The 25,306-nt window shown below is 36.5% G+C and overlaps 2 protein-coding genes across 7 annotated transcripts in view; both read left to right on the forward strand.

Annotated features, from left to right (window-relative positions):
* Window positions 1-7,834, forward strand: part of LOC135227005 (macoilin-2-like) — a 151,760-nt gene extending 143,926 nt beyond the window's left edge. For 2 of the 3 annotated variants that reach the window (XM_064266755.1, XM_064266752.1), the window contains one exon: window positions 21-7,834. In XM_064266755.1, the coding sequence (XP_064122825.1) occupies window positions 21-254 (234 nt within the window). In that variant the 3' untranslated portion in view covers window positions 255-7,834. The remainder of the gene's footprint in view (window positions 1-20) is intronic. The other variant, XM_064266753.1, reaches the window with a different exon arrangement.
* Window positions 7,835-15,511: 7,677 nt separating this feature from the next.
* LOC135227006 (lamin Dm0-like) overlaps window positions 15,512-25,306 on the forward strand; it is a 57,016-nt gene continuing 47,221 nt past the window's right edge. For 3 of the 4 annotated variants that reach the window (XM_064266756.1, XM_064266759.1, XM_064266758.1), the window contains exon 1: window positions 15,512-16,089. In XM_064266756.1, the coding sequence (XP_064122826.1) occupies window positions 15,665-16,089 (425 nt within the window). In that variant the 5' untranslated portion in view covers window positions 15,512-15,664. The remainder of the gene's footprint in view (window positions 16,090-25,306) is intronic. The other variant, XM_064266757.1, reaches the window with a different exon arrangement.

The raw sequence follows: 25,306 nt of genomic DNA on the forward strand, positions 1-25,306 counted from the left end.
GCATGTCTGCATAATTGTAGGTTACATCATCGCCCATGGATCCCGCAGCATCATTGGTTATGGTTGATGGCCTGATGGAAACATCACTGGATCTCTGTGGACTGGGCTTCTCTCCCTCCAGCCACTCCCGTCCCCACACAACTTCTCCACCTGCGCCCATCTCTCCACCAGCCCCTAAGAACCCACAGCATTCAACACTGGACCCCAATGCCCGTGTCTACACCCCAAAAGGAACTGTTACTTCTGAAGCATAAGTAAAAGTGGGAATAAATCTTGTAGAGTTGGGGTAAGTGCATGAGGCAAAACTATGGTATTTTATTTGCAAAGATGGTATTCTAATTGTTAGAGCAAATAGAATAAATTTTTTCAAGTTTAGGTTATCATGTTTTTGTCCTCTGCATTCATATTTGCTTTGTCTAGCCTGTGTCGCCCAGTGAAACAGTAAATTTTTTTAAGCAACCCATACCCCAAATATTTTATTTAATACGGTGGAATAGGACGAAATCAACCTACGTCTTTAAAAAATAAGGTGGTCAGTGATCAGTCATAAGTATTTTCTTACAAATCTTTCACCCCTTTTCTTGTAATTTTCTGTTTGAACTGTTAAGTGTCAGAAATAACATTTCAACAATTGATTGTTTAATACTGCATAAATATAAGCAATCATATTTAGAATTGGCATTGTTGCATAAGCGCTTCATGTTTCAATCTATATAGATTGTGAAAGTTGGCTCTTTTTACCATACTTTTAGTTTATTTTTAGAAATTGGTTTCCTAGTACAGCACTGTGATTTCAGAGTTGTTGATACTCTATAAAAAAAACTTTCCTTGCTATTATGTCTTCGTTGGTATCTAGTGTTAAATTTATGTTAAGAAAAAAGGACAAAACAAAAAAACAAGAGCACATAAAATAAGAATTAGATATAAAAGAAGATTCAAAGGCAAGATAAAATGGCAATATGTAGTTCTGTTTTGGTGTCTAAATTTTTGTGTTAAACATCTAGATTTTCAAGCATATTTGCTGTAGCAATTGGCTCCAGGTTGTAACTTGTTTCATCTCTTGAATATGGAATTCTTTGATAACTGTCATACCCATAGCCCTGAACAAGGTTGACTTTGCTTATGTCACATTTCTCAATGTGATTATCTTGAAATTGATCACGAGAAATTTTATTTTTGGTATACATATTTTTTTTTATTGTTAATATTAGTACTATATATTCAGAAGCACATTATGTGTATGGAGTGATATGTTGCTACCTCTCTCCACTCATAGGGTTTATGTACCATAGAAGATAGTGGTGGCCTTTCTAGGCAGAGTTCTTGGGTACAGATCTTGTCTGTAGCAGATGCTAGTGTTTTGTTCAAATTGGAATTTGTTAATTCAGCTTTAATATAATATGCAAGTGTGTATGTCTGCATGCATTTTTGTTTTTGTATATGTGGATATCATGTATTTTTCGGTCTTGCTGGTTGTTCTATGGTTTGTTCTGTTACAAATAGTTTTCCTTTGTTCTGATTCTAACTGTATTTGCTAGTGGTAATTTATTTTTCTCTGATCATTTCTTCAGTTCACTTGATTTTTTTCAGCTTTGAATATCTTTTTATTATGTTATCATATTTCAATTTGATATACACTCATCCACAAGGTTACACTGGAGTTGTTTAACTAATGTTAGGGCTATCAGTGTAATGTACCTTTGTTCCATGTGATTATGTGATACCAGAACTCTTAATATCTTGCTCTCGTCCTCTGTCTTTTACCTCATCTGAGGTAAATTTTTATCATTTTGTAGCTCGAGGTATGGGTAAAGATAATTTTATCTACTTTCTGTGTTCATCATTTTTCATAAAAACTTTGGATGTTAACACAAAGCTGAATCAAATTTAGTAGCTTCTGTGACTGGGATTTTCCTTGGAAAATTTACTTTGGTTTGTATTCATTTCATCTTATTTGTTTAGGAATGAAACCTTTTTCAAAACAATTTTTGATAAAATAGCAAGGCATTTTGAATAATTATATTGTGGTAAAAAGAGCCTTCCTTTGTACCTGAAATGTGAAACTATTTTGGATATGGCCTATAGTAATAATGTTAAGTGAAAAATTGTTCGCTTTCATTCTTATCAAAGAAGTGGACATCAGTTGATACGCTTATTGGAGCGATTTCTTATTAAACAACAGTTTATTGATAAGAGAGGAAGGATTTTCCTATTTGTTAAAGGGTGCATCTAGGACAGGCAGGCTATATCCAAACTGGTAAACATTTGTTACTGCTGCAGTAAGGTAGTTTTCTCCTATTTGCATATAGAGAGATGTTATGTTGAGGCAGTAAAGTGAGATATTGATAATCATAGTACAGTATGTATATAAAGGCAATTGGTTGACCTTCATTTACTTATGTTACAAAATTCACAGCAGAGCATCAGTTGTGAGATTTTCAAGTACACTTTAAAATAGTTCCCAGACTCTCTCTCTCTCTCTCTCTCTCTCTCTCTCTCTCTCTCTCTCTCTCTCTCTCTCTCTCTCTCTCTCTCTCTCTCTCTCTTAACAATTAAGAAGTGTTACTAGTTATATATATCAGCAAAGGCCTACTAATTTTTATTTTCAGATTTGAAAGGCAGAATCATGCATCTGCTTGTGCATTGTTTATATAAAAAAAAGGCTCATCTTTCAAACAAACAGATTTTGATTTTGAACCATGTAAAGTCTTTACTTTGGTTAATTTTGTGTGCAAAATCTACAAAAGACTGGAAGATTATTCATTACCTGTCATGTAGATAGTTATAGCTAATAATTAATTCATAATAATGGTTTCCCAGATGTCTACATTTGGCTTTCTCTGTGGGGAACATTTACGTATGTAGATAATTTAACTTTTGAGTTAGAGTTGATGTTTTATACATATATATGTTGCATTTTCAGGAACTCTCTCTCTCTCTCTCTCTCTCTCTCTCTCTCTCTCTCTCTCTCTCTCTCTCTCTCTCTCTGACACACATTGCATGGAATTTGTTTCATAGGAAAGAAGCCATGTGGCTTTTACTGTAAATAGTCAATCTTTATTTATAATAGAGTAAGTGCCATAGTACAAATTGTTTTAGTTCCTCTCTAAATGAAATGATTGCTATCACAAAAGCAAGTGAAATTTTTCAAAAAGGAGATTAATCCCTCAAGTACATCTCCATCTGACTTTTTCCCCATTTAGATTAAAAATTTTCATGGATTTTGCATAATTATATTTATGCAAAAAAAAAAAATATATATATTGGCCCGAGTGTTAATTTGATCTCTACTTACCATTGGACTTTTAGAATTGATATTGTGCCACAATGTTGTTTTCATTACATTAGGTTTTTTGTTAGTTTTCATCTGATGCCTGCAAATTTCAAATCTTATTTTATAAAATAGTCTTGGTATCTTCATGTACTTAATATAATTTTATTTCACATTATGTATGCTCATATAAATTACAGGTTAAGATGTGCTTCTTGGGAAGTGTTCTGAGGTGTTCTTGTATCTGCATATTCAGCTGTTTGTAACTTTCTAATTACTTATATTATGAAGAGTATACTTATCTATTAATTTCATTGATAAGGTTTATCTGACATTTTCATAGAAGTTGTTCATTCACGTCAAATATGTCTTGTAAACCCCATAAGAACTCCCATTCCATTGGAACTGTCATCTTGTAAAATTGATAGTTACTGTGAACAAATTTTATTCTGAGTTTGAGTTACATAACAGGCAGTGAGATATCAGTCAAATAATATCTTAGTAAATGTTTGTTTCTTCAAAATATAATATCCACTAGCCAAAACCCTTGGGCTTGTCTTTGTGAGGATTAATGAAAGCTTATTCATGCATAAGTTCAGTAACTACCCAGTGGTATAGATTCTTTTGCTGTTTCCAACAAAGGGAAAAAGCATACAAATTGTTTTAAGGAATGCAGGATAAACTATTTTGTAAAAATTAGAGACGATTTCTTTTCAGAATGAAAGCAAAAATCCATAAATTGAATCACGAGAGAGATGTTGACACCAATGTTAGTTGTGCAGAATTTTGAAAGATGTGAGTGACTTAAGTATTAGAAGTAAAAAAGTTTGTTTTAATACTAACTCATAAATACTTAGTGCTTGAGCTATAGTTTCAGATTAGGGGTTTAGTGATCTTTTTTTTTTTTTCTTTCTTTTTTTTTTTCGGAAATCCATTTTGCATTCTTGCATTGGTTATTATTATTAATAGGTGTTAGTTTTTCCAGACCTCTGAGTCTCAAGTAGACTCTTCTCTTGCATTGGGGAAGGTTAAGGTTCAGTAAAGGCTATATGATTAGCATCAGGTGAGAGCAGTTGAGTATTTCAGTACAGTTGTGTTGAAAGCTATCAATATATTTGCTTTGCCTTAACCTTTGGGATTGATGTGTTTTATTGTTGATAAAGTTAAAAACAAAAGTTGAATCTGCTATTTGAGAGTAGTGGTACAGTATACTGCAACCTTTATTCTGTGATTATTGGGGTATAGTTGTATATGAGACATTGATTAGGGATCAACATTCTCAAAACCTTCCTATGAAATAGATGTAATTGATAAGGCACTTACAACATAAACTTATCAGGCAAAGCCACAAGGTAATTTTTTTAGTGGAGGTATATGTGAGATACATCATTATAGGTGTCATCTGGAAAATTTGGGTTTACAAATTGATTTGAATAGGTCTCAATAATTTTGGTAGCCAAAATATGATTTGTTGTTTATTGTGTACAGGGTACACAGATATGATTACATGAATACACTTGCAAGGTTAGTTGCATTCACTTGGTATTGTATTTATGTATGCACATACATTTAATAATTACTTTTTTCAAGATATTTCGTATTTTTGAAATATTTATAAACCTCACATTGATGCTCTGTTTGAAAATAATTGATTCAAGTGAGTTTTGTTTATTCCCTTTGGTGTCATATTTACATTTTAATGTAACAGGTTTTCAGTATACGTACTAGGTACATATTTAATATGTTAGTCTCCTGAGTTTTTAGGGACATTGTTTACCGGTTTTGGGTAAGGGCTAAGATGGAGAAAGACGCAATATCATGAAGGCAATTTTCTGTAGCCTAAATAAACCATTTCATTCTTCTTTCCTACATTCTATGGGCGCATAATACTCGAATGTTTCTTAGTGGTGTAATCCTGTCATAAAACTGCTCAGTGGGGGATTTCAGTGGGTTAAAATTACCCTCAGATATGTGTGGCTAAAGTAGGACTGTGACCAGAATTTTCCCTCACCTCTTGTGCACAATTTAAGAAAATTAAGTTTAGAATGGCATTTGCTAGAGTGACTCTTCATTCTGGTCAGGTGGTGTTGTAAGGTAGATGGTCCCAAGTGGACACTTGGGAGCTGTGGACAAGTGTGTTTGCTGTATAACTTGATGTCTTTATTACTATTAATTACCAGATTAGTAGTTCAAAACTGATTGGTGTATGTGTGTAAAATAGCTTTATGTTTGAAGAGCAGGTTTTCCTATGTTTCACTTTCTTTTTTTTCTTTTTTTTTTCTTTTTTTTAAGTCAAGATGCAGTGACGGCTAAAATGTTATTTTTGAATCAAATGCGTCTTCATGGGAAATCACGTTTCATAGAAATCAATATTTTTGTATCTAATTCCATGAAGCCCTGCTGTACTAATAAGATATTTAGGGTTCAATATTTATATTTATTTATACTTCTAAGATTTATTTGGAGGATTTTCTTCATGGAGATGAAATGTTTATTTTGTATCGAAGGAAAGGATTATCTCTTGCATAATATTTCCCCAATATCTGATTTGTCCTTCTCTTGCTTTCCTGTAATTTCTTGGAACCAAAGGCACAAATGTTTTATCTTTGTGATATTGACCATGTTGTGATATTTTCAAGTTGTGTTACAAACTCACTCCAGAAGGGTAAATCTGTATTTTGTTTTGTGACATTCATATTTGGTGTAGATGAGCTTCACCCTCTGTCAGTTGGGGAAGAGAAATAAACAAGGGACCCTCACTGAGCCTAGAATAAAGTACTGTAGTGTAAACAAGTGAAAGAGATGGGGAGCACACTTGTCTGTCTAGGGAGATGGCAACCATTGTATACACTGGCTGTAATGTAGAGACTTCACTTTGCATAGACTACCTAGGCGCTCGTGATCATTCAGATAACTCGGCATTAGCCTGATGTCAAGGATTGTTTCTGATTTGTTCTTTGCTACTAATCATTTTAAAAGATGGTTTCACTAAATTGTATCCTAGTAATGGTAGGTGTATTGTTTTTCAAGTTAGTAGTATGTAGTATTGCCATTGTCTGACTTGTTTTTTTCTTCAGGGAGGTTTAAATTTTGTATTGCTGGTTTTTGTTTATATTTGAGTACTGTTCTTACTTTTGTGATGATTGTTTTTGTGATCAAGAGCTAAACATGCCAGATGATTACAGTACAGTATTGCATATTCACTTTAGCAAACCAGAACTTTTATCCACAAAAGTTTTCTCCATTTCAGTGTGATGATTTTGTGCTGATACTTGAAAGAGCTGAACTGGAGACAAGTCTCAATACATCAGTAAATGTGCTTCCCTCTCTTTTCTTGTGCATTGAGTGTCACATTGTTTTGCCTCTGTTTCTGCTTTACTAGTATTGAAATAGTTTAATACCATTTGATCTTGAATTGTGTCATTACAAAAGTCAACATATGACTGGTACTGATAAATGTGCTGCCAGTTGCAGTACCTGGTAGCTGAGTGTAACATCTAGCAAAGATAATCTCAATCTTCTTTGAGAAGGGAGCAGGGTGGGGGGAGGAGGAGGAGGAGGAGGGCACTGGTGATGGTGCATTGGTGGTGGTGTGTTGGTGGCGGGGCTAATGTTCCGAGATGGTAATGTGATGTGTAGTTTTGTCCTTCTGTGTCGCAAGTTATCTGACAACTTTTCCTCCTCCTCTGTTTACTTATAGAAGAATGTATTATTATAGTACTTACAAATCCTAGTGAAGTGTGGTACAGTACTTAAAGATCATTTATGGTTAATCGATAGCTTCCAGGCACTGCATCTGGCACCATTGATGTAAGTGAATGTTGTGTTTCATTTTGCCGTACGTGTTGTGAACCAAGATAGTGGGTTCAGCCCAAGCCGCCAAGACCAGTAGAGCGGCTTAGAGCCATCTTCAGTCCAGCTGCCCTTTGGGGAAATTGTTTTGGTCCACTCTTTCAGGTTGCAAGTAAAACTGCTCACGTAGCTCAACTTGGCTACCCCAACTATTGAGCCATCAGCCTGTTTTTTCAAGGTAGTAGTGTGATCCAGAGGACAGCTGTGGCATGGGACAGTCAGTCAGTGCTGATATTCAGTTGATTTGTGAAAAGTACATTTTGTCTGAAAAAAAAAAAAAAAAAAAAAAAAGATTACAGTTCAATTTGGATGTGTCAGATAACCCAGATATTAGAAGAGGAAGCTCTCAGTGGTCTAACTTCAGTGTTTGAGAAAAAAAAAAAGAGTTTACACATCTTTTTTAAGTGCAAAACCATGCAAAAAGAGACTTAAGTTTTGTTCCTGATGCAAATTCAAATTTAGTAAAGCTGAAACATCTGTAATAAGAGAAGGCCACCTTTTTGAAGGGGTGACCACTCTGAGCTGGACTCCTCAGTGCCGCAGCCACTTTGATAGCTTCACTGGTCAAGTGAGGTGGGTGTGAGTGGTGGAGGATTTGCGGATCAATGCTCGGTCACAATGGACCTTTGGAGAGGTCCAGGAGCTCTCTAGAAATTCATGTTCAGTCCTAATAAACAGATGGACCCTGCAGGGCCATTATTCCGCTTAGAAGTGCATTTCATTTTCACCCCAGTCATTTTTAAGGAGATTCTAGGTATTGCAATTTTTTTTTTCCCCCACAGAAGGGCTCCAGTTTGTTGTTTTGCTATAGAATTCACTAACACCCATAATGTTGGTGTTGTTTCAAAAGTGGTACAGTATGGTAAATGGATTGCAAACATGAGAAAACAAGGAAAAAATGCGTTGAAGGTTTTTCTGCGCAATTAGGTTTTCTGTATGGCATATAATACTGTATAAAACCATCAGCTATGACTGGCAGCTCACCAGATGTGGTAGTCAGGGTGCGTCACGTAGCTCTGGAAAGCCGCCAGATGCATGATCCATGGCTAACTTTAACCTTGGATAAAGTAACTACTGTTTGATGACACGAGAGTGTGTGATCAAAAATACCAATTTGCAGCCCTCAAATCTCAAATTATGTTTTTCATTTCACACTTGGTTGAAATACTGTTAATTAGCATCTTTTTATTGTCTTCTAACTTTGAACATCTTTCAGATTTGTACTTTTGTCTGGTTTTACTGGAAAATACTTTGTGAATTGTATTATATTGTATGCAGGTAACTTTGTTGAATATTTTAAGTTCCTTCAAACATTCAATCGTTTTTGGGGGATGAGGGAATCAGGGCAACTGTTTAAGGCTTTTAAGGATTTTTTTTATTGTTTTAAGAAAAATATTTTTTTCCTCTGTCTTTTTTGCTATTGCTGTAACTAAGGACTTTTGGGAAACAGGGAAAGAGAACAGGTTAGTGGGCCAGTGGGAGCTACTAGGGAGAGTAAAATGAAAAGGAAAGGTCTGAAAATTAATGCAGGCAAACCAAAGCAAAGGAAAATGACCATAAAGTGAATTTGGAGGTGAACTATTGACAACATACCAAAGTTACAGAGGCTATCTTAAGAGGTTCTTAGGACTAGAAAATGTGCATAAGTAAGAGTTGGGCAATTGTGTTACCATTGGGGACAAGTTAGAATGTAAAAGTGGAGCTGAGATAGCAGTGAATAAGAGAGTAGTTGCAGCATGAATGAAATGTAAGGAGAGACTACACGACTGGTAAATAAAGGTGCCCCATTAGTAAGGAAAATGATGACATCTAATTAGTGATTGGTACATAAAGTGAATACTATTTCCTGCAGGAACATCAGTAATGGCAAGAAAAATGGAAAAGAAATAGGAAAGGTGTAAGATTAGAATGTTAAAAATCATAGATCAATTACTGTGGAAAGGTCATATGAATGAGGAAACAATAGAGATGTGGTGTCGAGACTAGAAAGAAGATATATGGCATAGGTTGAGGTGGTTTGGACATGTGATAAGAAGTGATGAGCAGTTGCTCAGAAAAATAGTAGGTATGGAAGTAACAGAACAAAGACCTGTAGGAGTGCCCAGGAAGTCTGGAAAAGAAGGCGTAGATATAAACCTCGACCAGATGAGAGTTTGGGCAGAAAGAGTACATGACTGGAGAGAGGTCATTTAACATCTAACTCTGTGAAGATGACAAAAGCAATAATGATCAGTGGGGAGAGAGTAGGGCTAAATCCACAAGGAACAATGTAGGAAGTTGCCTCAGTGGCGTGGTTGGTACGGGCTTTGCCTGCCACCTCGCTGGCTGCAAGTTTGATTCTCTGGCATTCCATTGAGGGGTCAGAGATGTGTATTTCTGGTGATAGAAGTTCACTCTTGACATGGTTTGGAAGTCACGTAAAACCATTGGTCCCATTGCTGAATAATCACTGGTTCCATGCAACGTTAAAACACCATACAAACAAAACCAATTGCAATATGTTGTGATACAGTCAATGGACTAAAGGCTCTTTCACTAGTCCCTTCATCAGCCTAGTGCATTTTGCTTTTTATTTTTCATCTGTTCTTTTGGGGCTCTTCATGCATAAGCTGCCCAAGTTTTTAAACTTTACCTTGCTTCAGTTTCAAATATAAATTCAGACTGCTTCCTTGAGGTGAGCCCAGTGAAGCAAAAAATGTTATCAGAAAAAATATCCCAAGTCTTAATGGTAGAGGAAAAGTAAGTCTACAGATAGGTCAATCTCATGTTTTGTTTTTATTTTTGAAATGTGTTGCAATCAATGTGCTAGTAGAGTAATGGAGGTATAAGAGGGTTAACAGCTGGGAAATAGTACTTTACAGTACCTCTTCCAATCCCAAGGGCATGTACTACTTGTCATTGAGCAAATGATCCATAATATAAAAGTAACTCATATCCAGTATTACCAAAATGATTAGCAGAAACTAGTAGACAAAATTCAATTAGATATAAGTTTACAAGAGAAGAACTTGAACCTGCTTTATCTTTGTGCAGTGAATTGGCCCCTGGGAAAGAAAAAAATTTCACTTATTAAAGTAATTGAACAACCAACACCAGCAATTACCAGTCCATATTAATTTCCACACAATCTTAATTGATTAAATGGTGCAACTGCAAGGTTTTCCTTCTGTTACATCTTTCAAACCATTTTACTGTCCATTTCGTGTTCTGTTCTGAATGACCTCATAGTTCCTAAGTCTCGACCATTGGCATAAATTCTATATTCTCTAATTCCATAATTATTTCAGTACTTCAACCTAGTAGAAAGCCAAGTGAGTCTTATAGGTATAGAAATATGTCATTAGTTACAGGTTCATGTAAAATAATGGAAAAAAAATGGTAAAGGTAATGAAAAAAATTGGTAAAGGCTGGACTTGCTTGCTATAGCAAAGGAGGTTGTCCAAATAGGGAGTCTACAGTAGACATTACTAAAAGTTCTTTGCAGCGTCCCTCTGGCCCCTAGCTGCAACCCCTTTCATTACTTTTACCGCACCTCCATTCAAATGATCTTTCTTGCATCTTGCTGTCTGTCCACTCTCTCCTAACAATTGTTTCAGTGCAACTGCTGGGTTTTCCTCTTACACCTGTCAAACCTTCCAGCGCTGAATGGCCCCAGGTCCCAGTGCTTGGCTTTTGGCCTAAACTCTATTCCAAAGGAAGTAGTACATACTTCATTCCAACCCAGACTGTCTCGACTAATGCGTCCACCACAGATTTATGGAACTATTACCTGTTGGACCCTATTCCTGAAAAATCCCAAATTGAAGTATAGTACTGTAAATATCTCGGGCATTGGACTGGTAACACGTGCTTGACTTAGGGTATTTAATGAATACCCTTTAGGACCCAATCCCAGACTGCAGAAAAACGAAACATACTTTAATAAATCACATTTTATGTGACTCAAGTTTGCAACCAGCAACAAACATTAATTTGGTGCTGTTTTTTTTTTTTTATTATTAAATATCTTAATTAAAACGGAGCCTCTTTGTGCCAGCTTTATGATAGTTGAGAATATCAGTTCGCTGGTCCTGTCAAATTAATTATTAGAATAATAATAATGAAGACTTGATTACATCTAAAGAGGATTTTAGTACATTCAGATAACTCTGGCTATCATCATCAACACACAAAAAGCTTATGATGCATGGAGGTACTCCATCTTGACGTCGCTTTACAGTGGTGGTTAATGATGCCATCCAATATTTTTGAGAACTTTCAGACAAACATTTTAAGTACTTTTAAATCATATTTTTTCTGATCCATTCAGAAAATGGGCATCATCAAGGACGTGTCACGTACTATTTATATTGATATTGGCAGTAACAAAACTTATCAATGATCATCTGGGAGTAAAGATGTGTGTAGATGATTTTACTGATTTCATCTGTCCTAAATTTAAACGTAGTAAACATATTCATTGCACTGCTAGATGAAAATCAATACTTGGACCTTATCAGTAGTATTCTAACTCCCTTCAAGAAGAAACAAATGCAGTCTTGGTTAACAACGAAAGAAACAACCTTCTAAAACTCGGAAGTATGATATGTGATCTACAGAACTCTTGCATCATGATTTTCATTTAAATACTGTGGTTTTGAAAGTCAGGGACTTATAAGATTCTAAGTCTAGCTTTTGATTAGAAATTAACTTTTGAGAAGCATATAGTACATCATTTTATTTCTGTTTCTCAAAAAGTCAGCATCTTGCGGAAATGTTGTAGGATATTTCAGGATAAGTTTATTATATCAGTATTTTAGCTTGTTTCTAGGTACTGTTCACCCTTGTGGTGCTCTCAGTTTGCTAGTAGCTTTATCTTGGCCACAACTAAAATGTGGAAAAATTTGCCTAGCGCAGTTGTGGAATCTCCAAATATTTAAGCGAGGAGTCAATTCATTCCTGCTCTCTGCAGACGACGTCTGAATTTCCAGGTGTCTGTTTCCTTTTTTACATTCATATTTATTTATCCCCTTGTCATATAATTTCTTCTCTCTCTCTGCAGGCTGATTTCCCTTTGAAGCCTTCTTTGGTATAGTCTGTTAACTTTGTCCATAAGTTGTCTTCAGCTGAGGATTCAAATTAAGGTGAAATAAATTGAATCGAAGATTAGAGGCCGCCTAAAGTGCTTAAGCCAAACATGTAAAATTCCTTGGGATATTTTTTTTTATGTACATCTTAGTTTAGATAGCCTTTATACCTATCAGAAGTTATTGAAGATAAATTTAAGGATCTGTTTCAAAGTCAACCTAGCAAACTTGGAATATAATTCATAACTAAGGGACTGAATTTATACACAGGTTTTCAAGTCCTTTCCGAGCAAATCCATCAAGAGGTGAACCACCGTTTCTCTGTCACTGGAATTTCATAGCTGTTTGGAGCTTTAAAGATGCAAGTTGGTGAACCGCCTTCCAGGAAAAAATAATTGATCACCCTTTCCCATTCGAGCCAATTGGCTCACTGGAGCTTCAAACCTAAATATAACAATCTTCTAGCCGTAGACCTTCTTCCTTCTTGGAAGATGCGTTCTCTTTGAACATGCACCGCATGAAAACAAATTTACACTTATCTGTGAGAAAGTCTAAAGAGCCATACACTGCAACGTATCAGCAGAAAGGTCTAAATATGTGCAGATAGGTCCAAATCTGCTACTGGTATGCAATTGGCTATCATAATTTTAGACAGGAAAACCATGGCCACCGAGAGAGGCCATGGGAAAACTCGATGCTCTTTACCTAACATAGCCTCAGTCGTCTGCATTTTTGTTATCTCAGCTGCTATGAATATTATATAAAAAAAATATGCCTTTGCAAAAGCTTGTAATAGTCAGTAATTCTAGAAGTGTCTTAGAAGCACTTCGAAATTGCTCTTCATAATATTCCCAAAATATTTTGGCAAATTCATCCATAATTTTTAAATTAACCTTTGTTTATGAGAGGTTCTTCCTAAATGACTAAAATATTCCCTAGTCCAATAGATCCTTATATTATATGAAGTTTATTTAAATGTTGAGCTATGATGGACCTCTGTTCATGTAGTATTCAGTCTGAGAATTTGGCACTACAATCAAGACAGGATTACATTATGGCCTCCCGACATGACCCACTTCCAGTCTGTAGAGCAACACATCTTTTGCCATGAACATATTTTCTGACTTTGCCGAAATTCCGCTTAACAGAAAAAGTGTTAGACGAAAATTCCATAAAGAACTTTTGTCACATTCTCAACATTGGCGATATATACAATTATAGTTTTTGCAAAGCTTTCATATATTTTTCCCCGGCCCAGATAAATAAGGTGGGTTCGTTTGAGTCGGGAGGAGCATACGTCTATAAAATATCTGGCAAATGGAATTGTGGAATGAGCCGTTCTTTGGGTGTTAGAGACACCTGGAAAAGTTAGAAGAAACAAAATGTGATCCTGACTAGGGATTAAGCTGAAAAGCAGAAGACAGTGCTGTACTTTATTGCATAACATCTGATAAACCCTATTTGATTATTATATAAACTCGAACAATTCAGACCAGCACTGAGTTATAACCAATGAAATTTCGTGTTTGCCTATACCTGATGTAGAAAATGTTTCATTAATCAATAAGATTTTTCGTTAATACCGCACCAATTTGGCCGAGTCCTTTGGTAGAGTTGAGCCTAAAGTACAAGGGATACTGAGTGATAGCAGTGGGATAGTTTTTCTCTCGCAGCAAGTGAACCCTCTTCTTGGACTGATATCTCAATGCCCTCAGTACAGTAGGAGACGGGAACTTCTGTAGTCTTTTCTTTGATATTTCTGAGCTAACTATCAGACGTATAGGAAAGAATGTTGAATTGATTTTAAAAGAAAGATTTCCAAAGGTCTCTTACCCAAACCAAATGAAACCTGGAGGGAGCCTGCTCATCATCTACCTGCCTGAATTCGACTTAACATGCAGAGAAAACCCTTCTGAATGATAATTGATACAATATGCTCCAAACCTCTTGTTTGACCATGTCTTTTTAGTGATGAAACTGCAAGGGCGGAGTATTATCAGTATATCTCTAGGTAGCCAACCTGGGTATTAGAATCTTCTTGTGACAATATATACTTCATTTTTATTTCCATACTCTCAATTAGCAGTCCAAAACACTGCATTACACCATGTTTGAAGGAGAAGTCCTGGACTGATAACCCTTAAACCACAATGGTAAAATGTACGATTAATATGTGGGAAGTTCTCTAAGGAATGTCACCGGTTATAAACTCTCTCTACATTCTTATGATAAGAAGGCATGTAACCCATTAGTTCCCTTTGGAGGGTTATGGACTGTTTTTGACGAGGTTACTAACCTTCCCTGTGCTACAAAATTATTTGAAAAATGGTTGGGGAAGATGAACAGGCAGTAGCAAAGAAATAACCGAAAATTAGAATATATTCCTTTCCAGATCCAGTGAATAAAAAAAATGTAACCAGTCCACTTTGATAGCCTATTTTGAGTAGATAAATAGTTGAAATTAGTTTTCTCAAATTTAAAGTACTCCCTCAGCTTTGGAGAACAAATTACTTGGTGAATTTCAGACACATGAGGTCTTTCAAAAATTCAGACTGACAGCCCGTAGTCACTGAAGGGTGTAACTCTTGGATAATCTTCACATAATTTTGTCATAGAATTTTAATGTAACTTGGAGTGCATGAAAAGAAAACGGAAAATAAAAAAAAAATTATACGGAATAGTTAAGTAATGTATATTTAATCGTAGAGAACGTACCATTACACAGTAGCAGGAAACTAAATATCCACCAATCAGGATGCTAGTTCATGTGCCTAATTACAATTTGTTACATTGAAAGCAGCTGCTGTAACCGCTGACACCGGTACAGGCATTTTGAATTTTGAAATTTCTCACTATAAGTGTGAATATAAGTGAATATTTTTAGTTAATTACGCCGATAAAAAGAATTCACGTTGACTTGATGTGCATGTGAGGATAAATTTATCTTGCAATTACGTTTATTAACGATTTCATCTTCACTTTTCAAAATCTCAATCGCCATAGGTTTTTATATATACTAATTAAAAGGCAGGATAAAAGCAGGCTCGAACATGTGGTATTAGGACTGGGAATGATATCATCCCTTGAAATACACCGGAGAGATGTTTGCCGCGGCCGCCAAGCTAAAGTCACGTGACCACAGGGCTTGGCGGTTCCAGTAATGAAATTTAATGTACAATTCAAAGTACTTACCATTTCTGGAAGACCACACTTTTGTGCCGTAAAGTACAATACAAATATTTAGTGTAAGGAGATGTTGAATGTTCATCAATATTATGAGATGAATTCAAAATACATATTTTAGAAGATTTTGGCAGTCGTGCACAGATGCCATACCGGCGAACGTTAAAGAGGTGTGGACGCCGATCGGTGTGTTTACAGTGTGGTAGCAACCACTAGTGAGTGATCGCTGTTGGTTGATCTAGCTTGTGTCCAGTATTGTTGCGTTTTTCGGTGTTGTGCATTTTTAAGAATCATGGCTACTCGTATGTCGCGTAAAGTGACGCAGGTCACTACCACATCCACGAGTAGCGGCAGGTCAACACCTACAGGAGGACCGAGCACGAGCACCCCAGGCAGCTCTTCACGAGTCCGCTCTTCTCCGCTTAGCCCCACCAGGCTGTCCAGGCTCCAAGAAAAGGCCGAACTTCAATCACTCAATGATCGTCTGGCGGCCTACATCGACAGGGTGCGACAGCTGGAGTTCGAGAACAACCGCCTCAGCACACAAGTCGAGACCATCCAGGAGTCGGTGACGAAGGAGGTGGTGTCCATGAAAGGACTCTACGAGCAGGAGCTGAGCGACGCCAGGAAGCTCTTGGACGACACCGCCAAGGAAAAGGCCCAGCTGCAGATCGACGTCGGCAAGTTGAAAACTGACAACGAGGACCTCAGGTTGAAGTGAGTAGTAGCTGCTACGAGTACCTGCTTAGAATTACCCAAGCTTAGCCCTTTCTCCAAAATTTCATGTCAGCCTGGTCTAGCCGCCTGTTCACCCCCCCCTCCGTTTTTGGTTTTATAGTACTAGGCCTGACCCAGCCTCCGTTCAGCCTGGTCCATGTTCCCCCCAAAGCCCCCCTCAACGTCCCTCTGGTGACACTGGGCCTATCAACTTTCCTCAGCTAAGCTTACTACTGTATATTTGGTTAGGTCATGACTAACTACCTTTTCCCTATTCCCCATCCCAAAGCCATGATGGACAGTCAAGACTGTAAACCCAAGGCTGCTCTAGGCTTCGCCTGTAGGGGAAAAAAAGCCTGCAAAGAGGGACATGTTACAGGAAAAGGTAATGAATGTGTAGATGTTGGAGAAGAGAAAGCACTACACACTTGAAATTACCTGACGTCTGCAGAGTAGAAGAAATGAATTTTCACTTTGAACAATTTGGAAGAAGGAAGATTTGCAACTGGAGTAGGTACCCTGTAGCCATACTAGCCTAGGCCTATTCTGCACTTAGGTAGGTAGGCTAGTTGAAGCCAAAATAGGGGAATGCACCACAGTAGATCCATCATACTCAGGTGGATCAGCCTTATTCACGCGATATCTAATTGGTGAAACAAGCATACTATTCAAAAAATTGAAGTTTCTTCAACATAATGTGATATATGAAAGCGCTATACGAACTTAAATAGGCATGTGAGGTCTTCGTAAAATATGTTTTCAAGGCAGTTTTTAAATCCAATGTGGCGTCCACCGACTGAAGTGCCGTTCGTAACCGTAAAGGATCCAACATCTTGCCCAGCCTTCCCAGCACTCATTTGAGCAATGTTAGCGTATATATGTGACGTTTATTGATCTTACTCAAGATTGCAGTTGTAATTAGCACAATAAAACAACATTTTGTTGCCTGTTAGTGAAAGTATGAAACTTCTTATTCCCAGGGTCATGGTTTGAACTGAAATTCATTTTTACCTTGTAATCGGTGGTTTTATCCTTACTGCCATCACAACTGAAATACCACCGTGCTTTATTTGATTGTAATTATACAAGTTTTGGTCTTAATTCACTCCAAATTACATTTGAAACACATTGCGGTTCCTGGTCCTAAGCACTCATTCCACAAACAGTTGCGGGCAGCACACGAGTACACGATTTATGAGCTTTATTCCCTTAATTGTTTACTTTACTCATTACTTAGTTTAACTTTACTTTGTTACTTCAAAATGTTTATTTAATTCGTGTCCATTATCCATTATTTTTTTTGCAACCAAATTAATCCCGAAAAATTACAGATATTTCTAAAGTAGATACGAGCAGACAACTGCAAAAAATAATAGAAGAGCACAAACAATGGCTTAGGTACTTTTCACAGCAAAACTGTTGATATTTGAGTCAGAAATCTATTTACTTTTTCAACAGCAAATATTTTCAAATTAATAATCATGAATACATAAAAAATTTATGCAATTCATGACCTTATACTGCTGTGTTTAACTGTTAATTTAAATAATTATCTGGTGCACGTTTCTTCTTATACAAAAAATTGTAGTTCCCTTGGATAAGTCGTGGTTGGTAGTCATTCTTTACGATTTTTGTGAAGAAAGTGCCCCAGCGTCTGTAGGTATGTGGTGTGCGGATTTAGCACATGGAATGGAAAGTTTATCGACACAAGCGACTCCGCAAACATCGAGATGGCGTCAATCTTCTAAATATTTGGAATTGTAAGCAAAAATTTCGAAAGCGTCATGGAAGTGTGTGTGCACAGCGTAGAGCCAGACTTTCATTAACCTCTTTTTAATCTTATATTATGACCTTAATTTCTAACTGGAGAAAATACTTTGAAAGGATAGAGGTCTTGAGCTCTTGCTCTCTCCACCAACAACTCGTGACTGGTGCCCATCTCCGGTGTCAGGACATGTTAAGGTACTTTTTTGTAGGGTGGATCCACATGCGGTGGAAACTGGATCTGCTAGTTTAGTCAGTTGTTCCCCCTATGCGTGTTATTGCTGCAGATAGGTAGATGTGTCCGCTGCACCACAGCAACTGCGGTGGATTTTTAAAGTATGCCGCACACAGTTGCATTAGGCAAAATCATCAACATTTGTGACTTGTGTATACAGTCATGGTAGGTTGTACTTGTCTACCACAGTGGATAAGAGAGAGAGTACATTGTACTTTTATTCAGCGTATTTAAGGAAGAAAAAGAGAATGCCTTAATCCATTGGGTGCACTATTTGATTGCATAGTGAGTGACATGAGGCTCATTTGCCACGTTATTTGAGGATTAAAACGGGATGGCAACCACTTTTTCAGTTATTTCCGTATATCTCAAGATCATTCGAGGAACTACTGTGGCTGATGTTATTTTAATAATGAATAGCTTCTTAGGTAAAATATGATATGCAGATATAGTCAAATTCCGACTTGTAATCTTCGAGTCTATTATCCTATAACTAGTTTCGTCTCCGCTATAGATATAAGGAGATCTATATTGATGTCACATTCCATTATAACAAGACGTACCCTGCCATATTTACGCCTAGTTTTGTTTCCCTTGATTTGGTTTTAAATCCTAAGATTTTCATTTTCTTATTTTATAATTTACATTCAATGTATAAAGAAATGCTGGGGATATGAAGACATGTATGGAACATAATGGTCCACTAGACACTGCATCCATTCGTGTCAACGCAGAAGTCTGGTGGTACCACGCACGTTATGCGGCAACACAACAGCGATTTCACGCACGCGAGATGTGAACAACCCCATAGATGTATCAAGTGAAAGGAGCCTTAAGCTAGGGAAGACTTAGAGCACCAAAAAAACTGCTACATTGTCGTAGCCTAACCTATTTGCAGTGGCCAACTGCAGTACTTAACCCATGTGCCACAATTCTTTTTTTGTTTTTGTTTTGTTTACTAAAATCTAGGGAAAAAATTAGTTTGTTAAAACACCAGGAATCTGCTCTTGGTAATTGCAGTGACTTAATGGTCTAACTTACTGTACCTAATGTGAACTTGAATACCATCAGATTTTAAAAACAACCAGCCTATCCCTCTTTTCCTATCATTGTTGGGAATATTAGGCATTTGCAGAGATAGCATATTGGAGACGAATGTTTTCTCTCTCTCTCTCTCTCTCTCTCTCTCTCTCTCATAATAGTTTAGGTTAAGTTATATAAGTTATATACGGCAGTATGAGTCATAGTGTATAGGGTAAAGTGGCCACCAATCCTGGAATGGGGTCACTTTGCTGCCATCTTCATTCAATTGCTTTGCCTTTTCAAAAACTTTGTCTTAGCCTGAGAGTATGAAATTAAGGAGTTTTTTAATTTATGCAGTTATAATTACTGTGATTGTGAAATTTTATAAAATTCAAGTTTTAATGGTGTCCTCAAGAGATTTCTGTCCTTAATAAGTGGTTATTTTTGTGAGTTAAGTTGTTATTTTTATGCGAGACTAAAGAATTGTTGGTTCACAATACACCACAATTTTCAGTGGTTTTGAGCATAAGGGCCTAGGTTTTTCATGTACCCTCAATGTTGCTTGTGGAGCATGCCGTTTTAGTGAAAATGTTAGAATCTCTTAATACAGTACTTATTTTTATGGCATTCCTTCATGGAAGATGGATAAAATCTTGATGATTATCAGAAAATGGGGAAATGATGAAGTTACATACAAACTTAACAGAAATTTTTATAATTTTAAGTGTTACAAAGGCTACCCAGTTATTATGTGTTAAACAAGCTCATCAAATAGATAGAGAAAAACAAGCAAAAGAGATTTTACATTACTTAAATTCATCTAAGAGATGAAGTTATTAACTTGCCTGTATCCTGTAGAAGGTTAGTAATTATTCTCCATCGGGGAGCTTACCTGCTCTCATAGGCTAGCTCCCTATCTCCCATGGTAGGTTAAGCCATCCCAGTTGTTCCCAAGGTAGGACATGAGAAGAGATGTACTTACAGTTCGTGCTGAAAATATCATCTTGGAGGACAAGGGTATCACTTAGTAAGGTAACAGTGTACAACAATGATCAAGCAATGCAGTACTCAAGGAACATGATAACTGTATTATTAGATACAGTAGCCTATATTACTTTGAAGACTGATTATTGATAGATTATTATGGCAAACACATAGATTTTCAAAAATCAATGTTTTTGTGTAGGTCAACATCAGAAAATTTATATACGTAGGATGTACGGTAGTATGCCACGGGAGGAGGACCTAGGAACCATTACTAATGGTAATGGTGTTTAGCTTGTTATATATTTGAGGTACATAAACTTTTCTCCTTGATTTGATATGTTATGGTTCAGAGACCAGTTTATATGTATATATATATATATTAGTGTAGTATTTGATTTTTCAAATTTGTTCCCGTAGCAAATATATATAAGCTAAATTAATTGTGTGTTTGGATACATAAATCATGAGTAAACTATTTTATAGTATAGGGAATAGGGGGGGAAATTCAGATCTTTAGTAAGTAGAGTTGGTAAATCTGGACGAAACTTTCTAGTTTCTTTATCTTGTTTACCACAAGTGTTAGGTTTAAGGTTGATCCCAAAGTATGGATGGTCCTTGCCTACACTTTTTCTAGTCACCCAGATTTTTGCTAGAACATTTCAGTTGCCCCAAGTTATTTATAGGTACTTCCCTGTGAGCGTACAGTATTCATTGAACATAACTTTTGTAAGATTATTGTTTGTTCCAGGCCAAAGTTACATCTCATTTCAGGGAAATGCTTTGGGTGTGTTCAAAGGACAATAAGACCATAAAAATGGGGAATGTTTAACATTTCCCTTTTTTATGATCTTTGGAAGTGTGGATTTACATATAGTCAGTGGTTTTGATGAACTGAATTGGCGAAACTGACAGCAGTTCAAACATAACGCATGACAATGGACTTATGGAAGACATGGACATCATTAAACCATGAATGTTTCTATAGATGTAATGTGAAGAAGTTTGTTTGGAAAAATTATGAACACGTTTGGTGTGTTCATTGGTAAATTTAGGACTGGTGAAGGAATATTTGAGAAATAGATGTGTTTTTGTGAATATTCGGAAGCTTGATTTTATTTCGTCTGTTACTATGTAGAATTTTAACGCGTGAATTATGAATTTATGATACTGTAAGTAGGTTTGGCATGGAATAAAACATTACTGTAATTGTCTTTATAGTTGTATATCAGGAACTAAGTTCATTTCTTTGGAAATACAGTTCCTTTATTGTCAATTTCTTTGGAGGTGGCCGCTAGTTTCCTTTATTAGTTTAGGCTGTGTGCTTCTATCCCGTAGCTGTTTGGCACTTGAAGGCACTGCGTCTTATTACGTCACAAGTAGGAGAGCATTTTAGTTATTTAGCGCCTTGCAGACTTGTTCTTGGAGTGCGGTGTCGTTGTTTACAATCTTGGAATGTTTGGGAATCTTTCCTTCACTCCTGACTGCTCAGAGTTGTACCAGTTGGCATTGTCTCATTGATAAAAATATGCACTTACGAGGAGTACTTGGGTTCTTTATTGTGGTAAGGTTGTCTTGGTGCTCAGGGGTCCAGTTATTAAGAGGAACTTATCTTTCAGAAATTGCATGAGTTTGTGTGTGTGTGTGTGTGTGTGTGTGTGTGTACCAGAATCCTGAGCATTTAAAAGAATTTTTGTATTTTCTTGTAAATAGGTAGCCAAGTACTACACAGTACTGTGTCGAACCGTCATATTTATGTTTAGATTCTAAGTTTGTTAACTTTAGTAATCGACTTATAGTGTTTATTACAAAGGCGCTTGCTTTAGTGTCTCAATCTCCCATGTCTTTTCCGACCCAAACATTTTTAGAAGCACAGTATTATGAATTTTAAAATTGTACGACTGTATTCGTTTGTATCTTCCCGTATTGGTGGACTCGGATAAAAGGCGGTCTAACCAGAATATCAAGGTAGTGTTTGTTATGCAGTCTTTGGTTTTATTTCCTTCAAGCATTGTAAATCAGAAGTGCTGAAGGAGGTTTCTGTTAATGCAAGGAAATTGAAATGTGTGATACGGCAACGTCGCAGTTTGAAGGGTTGGGGGCTGTGCCCGGTTGAGGGCGGGTGAGAGTGAGAGGGCGATTGTGTACAGAACTCGCTGGGTGAGGTAGTGGCCGAACAGTCAAGGTATTATGCAATAGCACCGGAATGTCGACCTTATCTGCAATTGTATGGCCTGCGTATGTGTGTGTACCCGCTATTCCTGTCATTCAGGTAGTAGGTTTTTTTTTATAGTAGTGTTTTTTATCTTTTTTTTTTATCACACATGAAGTGTTTTTAACTGATTTTTTTGATTTGTTTTGTATTTCCCTCACGATTGCTTAGCATTAAACTTAACTTAAAGTATGCTGTATTTTTTTTTTCTTTTTTTTTTTTTTTTTTTTTTTTTTTTTTTTTTGTTTTTTTTTTTTTTTTTTTTTTTTTTTTTTCTCTCTCTCCTCTCCGAGTGTACGTCATATGGTTCATTTCATTGACTTTTTTTTTTTTCCTCTCTAATGGTTGGTCATAGGAAATGAGTGAGAATGATATTTTGCTGGTAGATATGCTGAACATCCCTCGGAAGTGTGACTCCTCTGCTCTACGAAAATATGTTGCTGAAGCGTGTTGTGATTCCGGCCGTTCTACACTTGTGTGTTTAGTTATGTCATGGTTATTTTTAGAACTTGTAGTGTGCGCTGTGTAACTTGGGATTGTTGAGGTTTTTGATAGTGAGTATTATTATCCCTGCTTGTAAAAGGCATTTTCTGTTGAGAAATAGAGAACGAAAATTGTTTTAATCATATTTTCTTTGAGAATGAGGGAGAACGAAAATTGTTTTAAAGCAGCAATCGGTGCCCATCTATTATATACCGGTACTGTGCACTATACGTACATTCATGTACTTTTGGGTCCAAACTCTTGGGAATAATACTATATGGATGGATTTGTAAATCCTGCCATATTGTGTAAGCGCTCATTTTATGAATTCGACGAGGAGGATTTGTGGATTAGAATATGACATTTTATTGGCTTTAGAACTCCAGGTAAAGGGACTCTGTAGATAAGAGGTATCACAATCTACTCGAGGAGAGAGATTCTTACGCAATATCAGCGGAAGGGCGCGTACGTGAACCGCTTCAACATTTTCGATGATTTACAACGTGATAAGATAACATTAACCCTCAATCTTTCGAAAAGAGGAGGATGGAGGGAAAGTATTTTGATCCGATACTTGACCTTCTTCTTAGAATTTACAGGCTGGATTTGTTTGGCAAGATAAAGTTTGGCATGTGAGTCTTACTCATATTTACACTTAGTAGTTTAGTGATAAACAATATACTGGGTAAATCAATAAACTTGGATTCGGGTCGCCAGCGCCGTTGGGACTTGGCAAGACATTCCTTCCTATCGTTTGTCTTTTTTTATCAATTATCATATTCAGTGAAGGTTTCTTTCTGTTCTGGCAAAAAAAAGTCAGTCAGCTAAAGTGCCATCGTTTCTCAATTGAAGCGGCTTCATTGTACAAGAATGAAATTGACAGTATTTATTCTTGGTGTATAATAACAATCTCGACCGTCAGGAGTGAGAAGCCTTTAGAGTGCTCGAGCGTGAGGCGGGGGCCGGGTAATCATGGGGTAGGAGTTGATGAACCTCCTCATTGACTCGTCTAATTTTACAGTAATGGTAGTGTTTTGTCACTCGCTCGCCCAAATTATAGTCATGTTCAATTCAATATACGTAAAAAAAAATAACTATTTGTGGTTTTCTTTCAGTTTTGGCATATATATAATCGATATAATTAAGTTGCGGGTAGTCCTTGTGCGCAGAGTTTTCCACTAAACGTGACTAGGCCCGCAGGGCTTTCTTTCTCTGCTTGTTTCGTCGTATATTTTTGTTTCTTTTTAAAGTCTGGTTGTATTAGCATTTTTATTGTTACTATTATTCGTAGGATTTATCCTATTCATATGGAACAAGGCAACAGGGGCCATTAGCTAAATTTAAATGACTAGATTTAGGTTTCCAAAGAATCTGGTGTTGATTAGGAAGACATAAGAGGAAGTAAAGGGAAGTACATAAAGAAAAGGCCTCAGTTATTAAAAAAAGAAAAAAATAATAATGAATAAATAAATAAGATATGTATCAAAATGCAAGGAGAATAGTGTTAGAGTATTTTACTTTGGTTATATGTACAGGCCTCCACAGGGATGGTTCCCTTTTTGGCGGCCCCTTGTATGTTTTCTAAATTAGTTGCTTCTTATATTTTATAATTGTCTTTTAGTATTTTCTCATCAATATCGTAGCGCTTGCAGAATATGAGTCTCTTTAGATCTTTTTTTGTTAATTTGCTATCTTAAGCTTATTATTAGTCTTAAGTCACATTATCCGTATTTTTCGCCCTTGATACTTGTTCTTTATATAGTACTATGCACTTATTTCCGTCATATGTTTTATGTTCAGTCTCATTATTGCCTTTCTTTTCACAATTTTTACGTTTCAAGGTGTTGCTATAAATGATTGTACATTCGTTTGATGTATGATTTTCTCCGTATTTAAGGGAAACTTGGTTATTTCTACAATTTGTGGCACTGGGACCACGTTCCTAACATTTATAGCATTGACAGGGCAGGTAACAGTCTTACACACTACAAGTACTATACAGCGTATACAATTTGTCAGCACTATCATAGATAGCCTTTCGTATTTGTGGTATTTTGGGTGCATTTCATCATGTTGTGCTTGTATTTGTCATCTTTGGATTATATTTCCTTACAGATTTAGGGTCGTCGTCTTCAGAAATGAGGGTTTTTCTTTGTGATGTTATTGACAATATCAGCTTCGTCCTTCGGAACATAGGTATACTATTTGTATTTTGGGTTGAAGTTGACTTTTTCATGTACTGATATATTATTGATTCCCTGAATCTCGTGTTTACTTTTTCTTAGTTTCATATCTGGATATCTTACAAACAAGTGTCCATCTCTTGTTGTTTTAGCCTGTCCAACTAGCTTCGGTATTGTACTCATATTTGCTTCTTTTCATTTGCTGCTCTGCTTTGATCGTTAGTAGATTTGATCAAAAGCACATTTTTGGTTCTGAGTCATTCTGCAAAAGTTTTGTCCATTTTGTCACAATCTTGACATCTTTATCAACAATATCAATTTTGCATTGAATTT

The sequence above is a fragment of the Macrobrachium nipponense genome, chromosome 15, assembly GCF_015104395.2.
Source record: "Macrobrachium nipponense isolate FS-2020 chromosome 15, ASM1510439v2, whole genome shotgun sequence".
In the NCBI taxonomy this organism is placed as follows: domain Eukaryota; kingdom Metazoa; phylum Arthropoda; class Malacostraca; order Decapoda; family Palaemonidae; genus Macrobrachium; species Macrobrachium nipponense.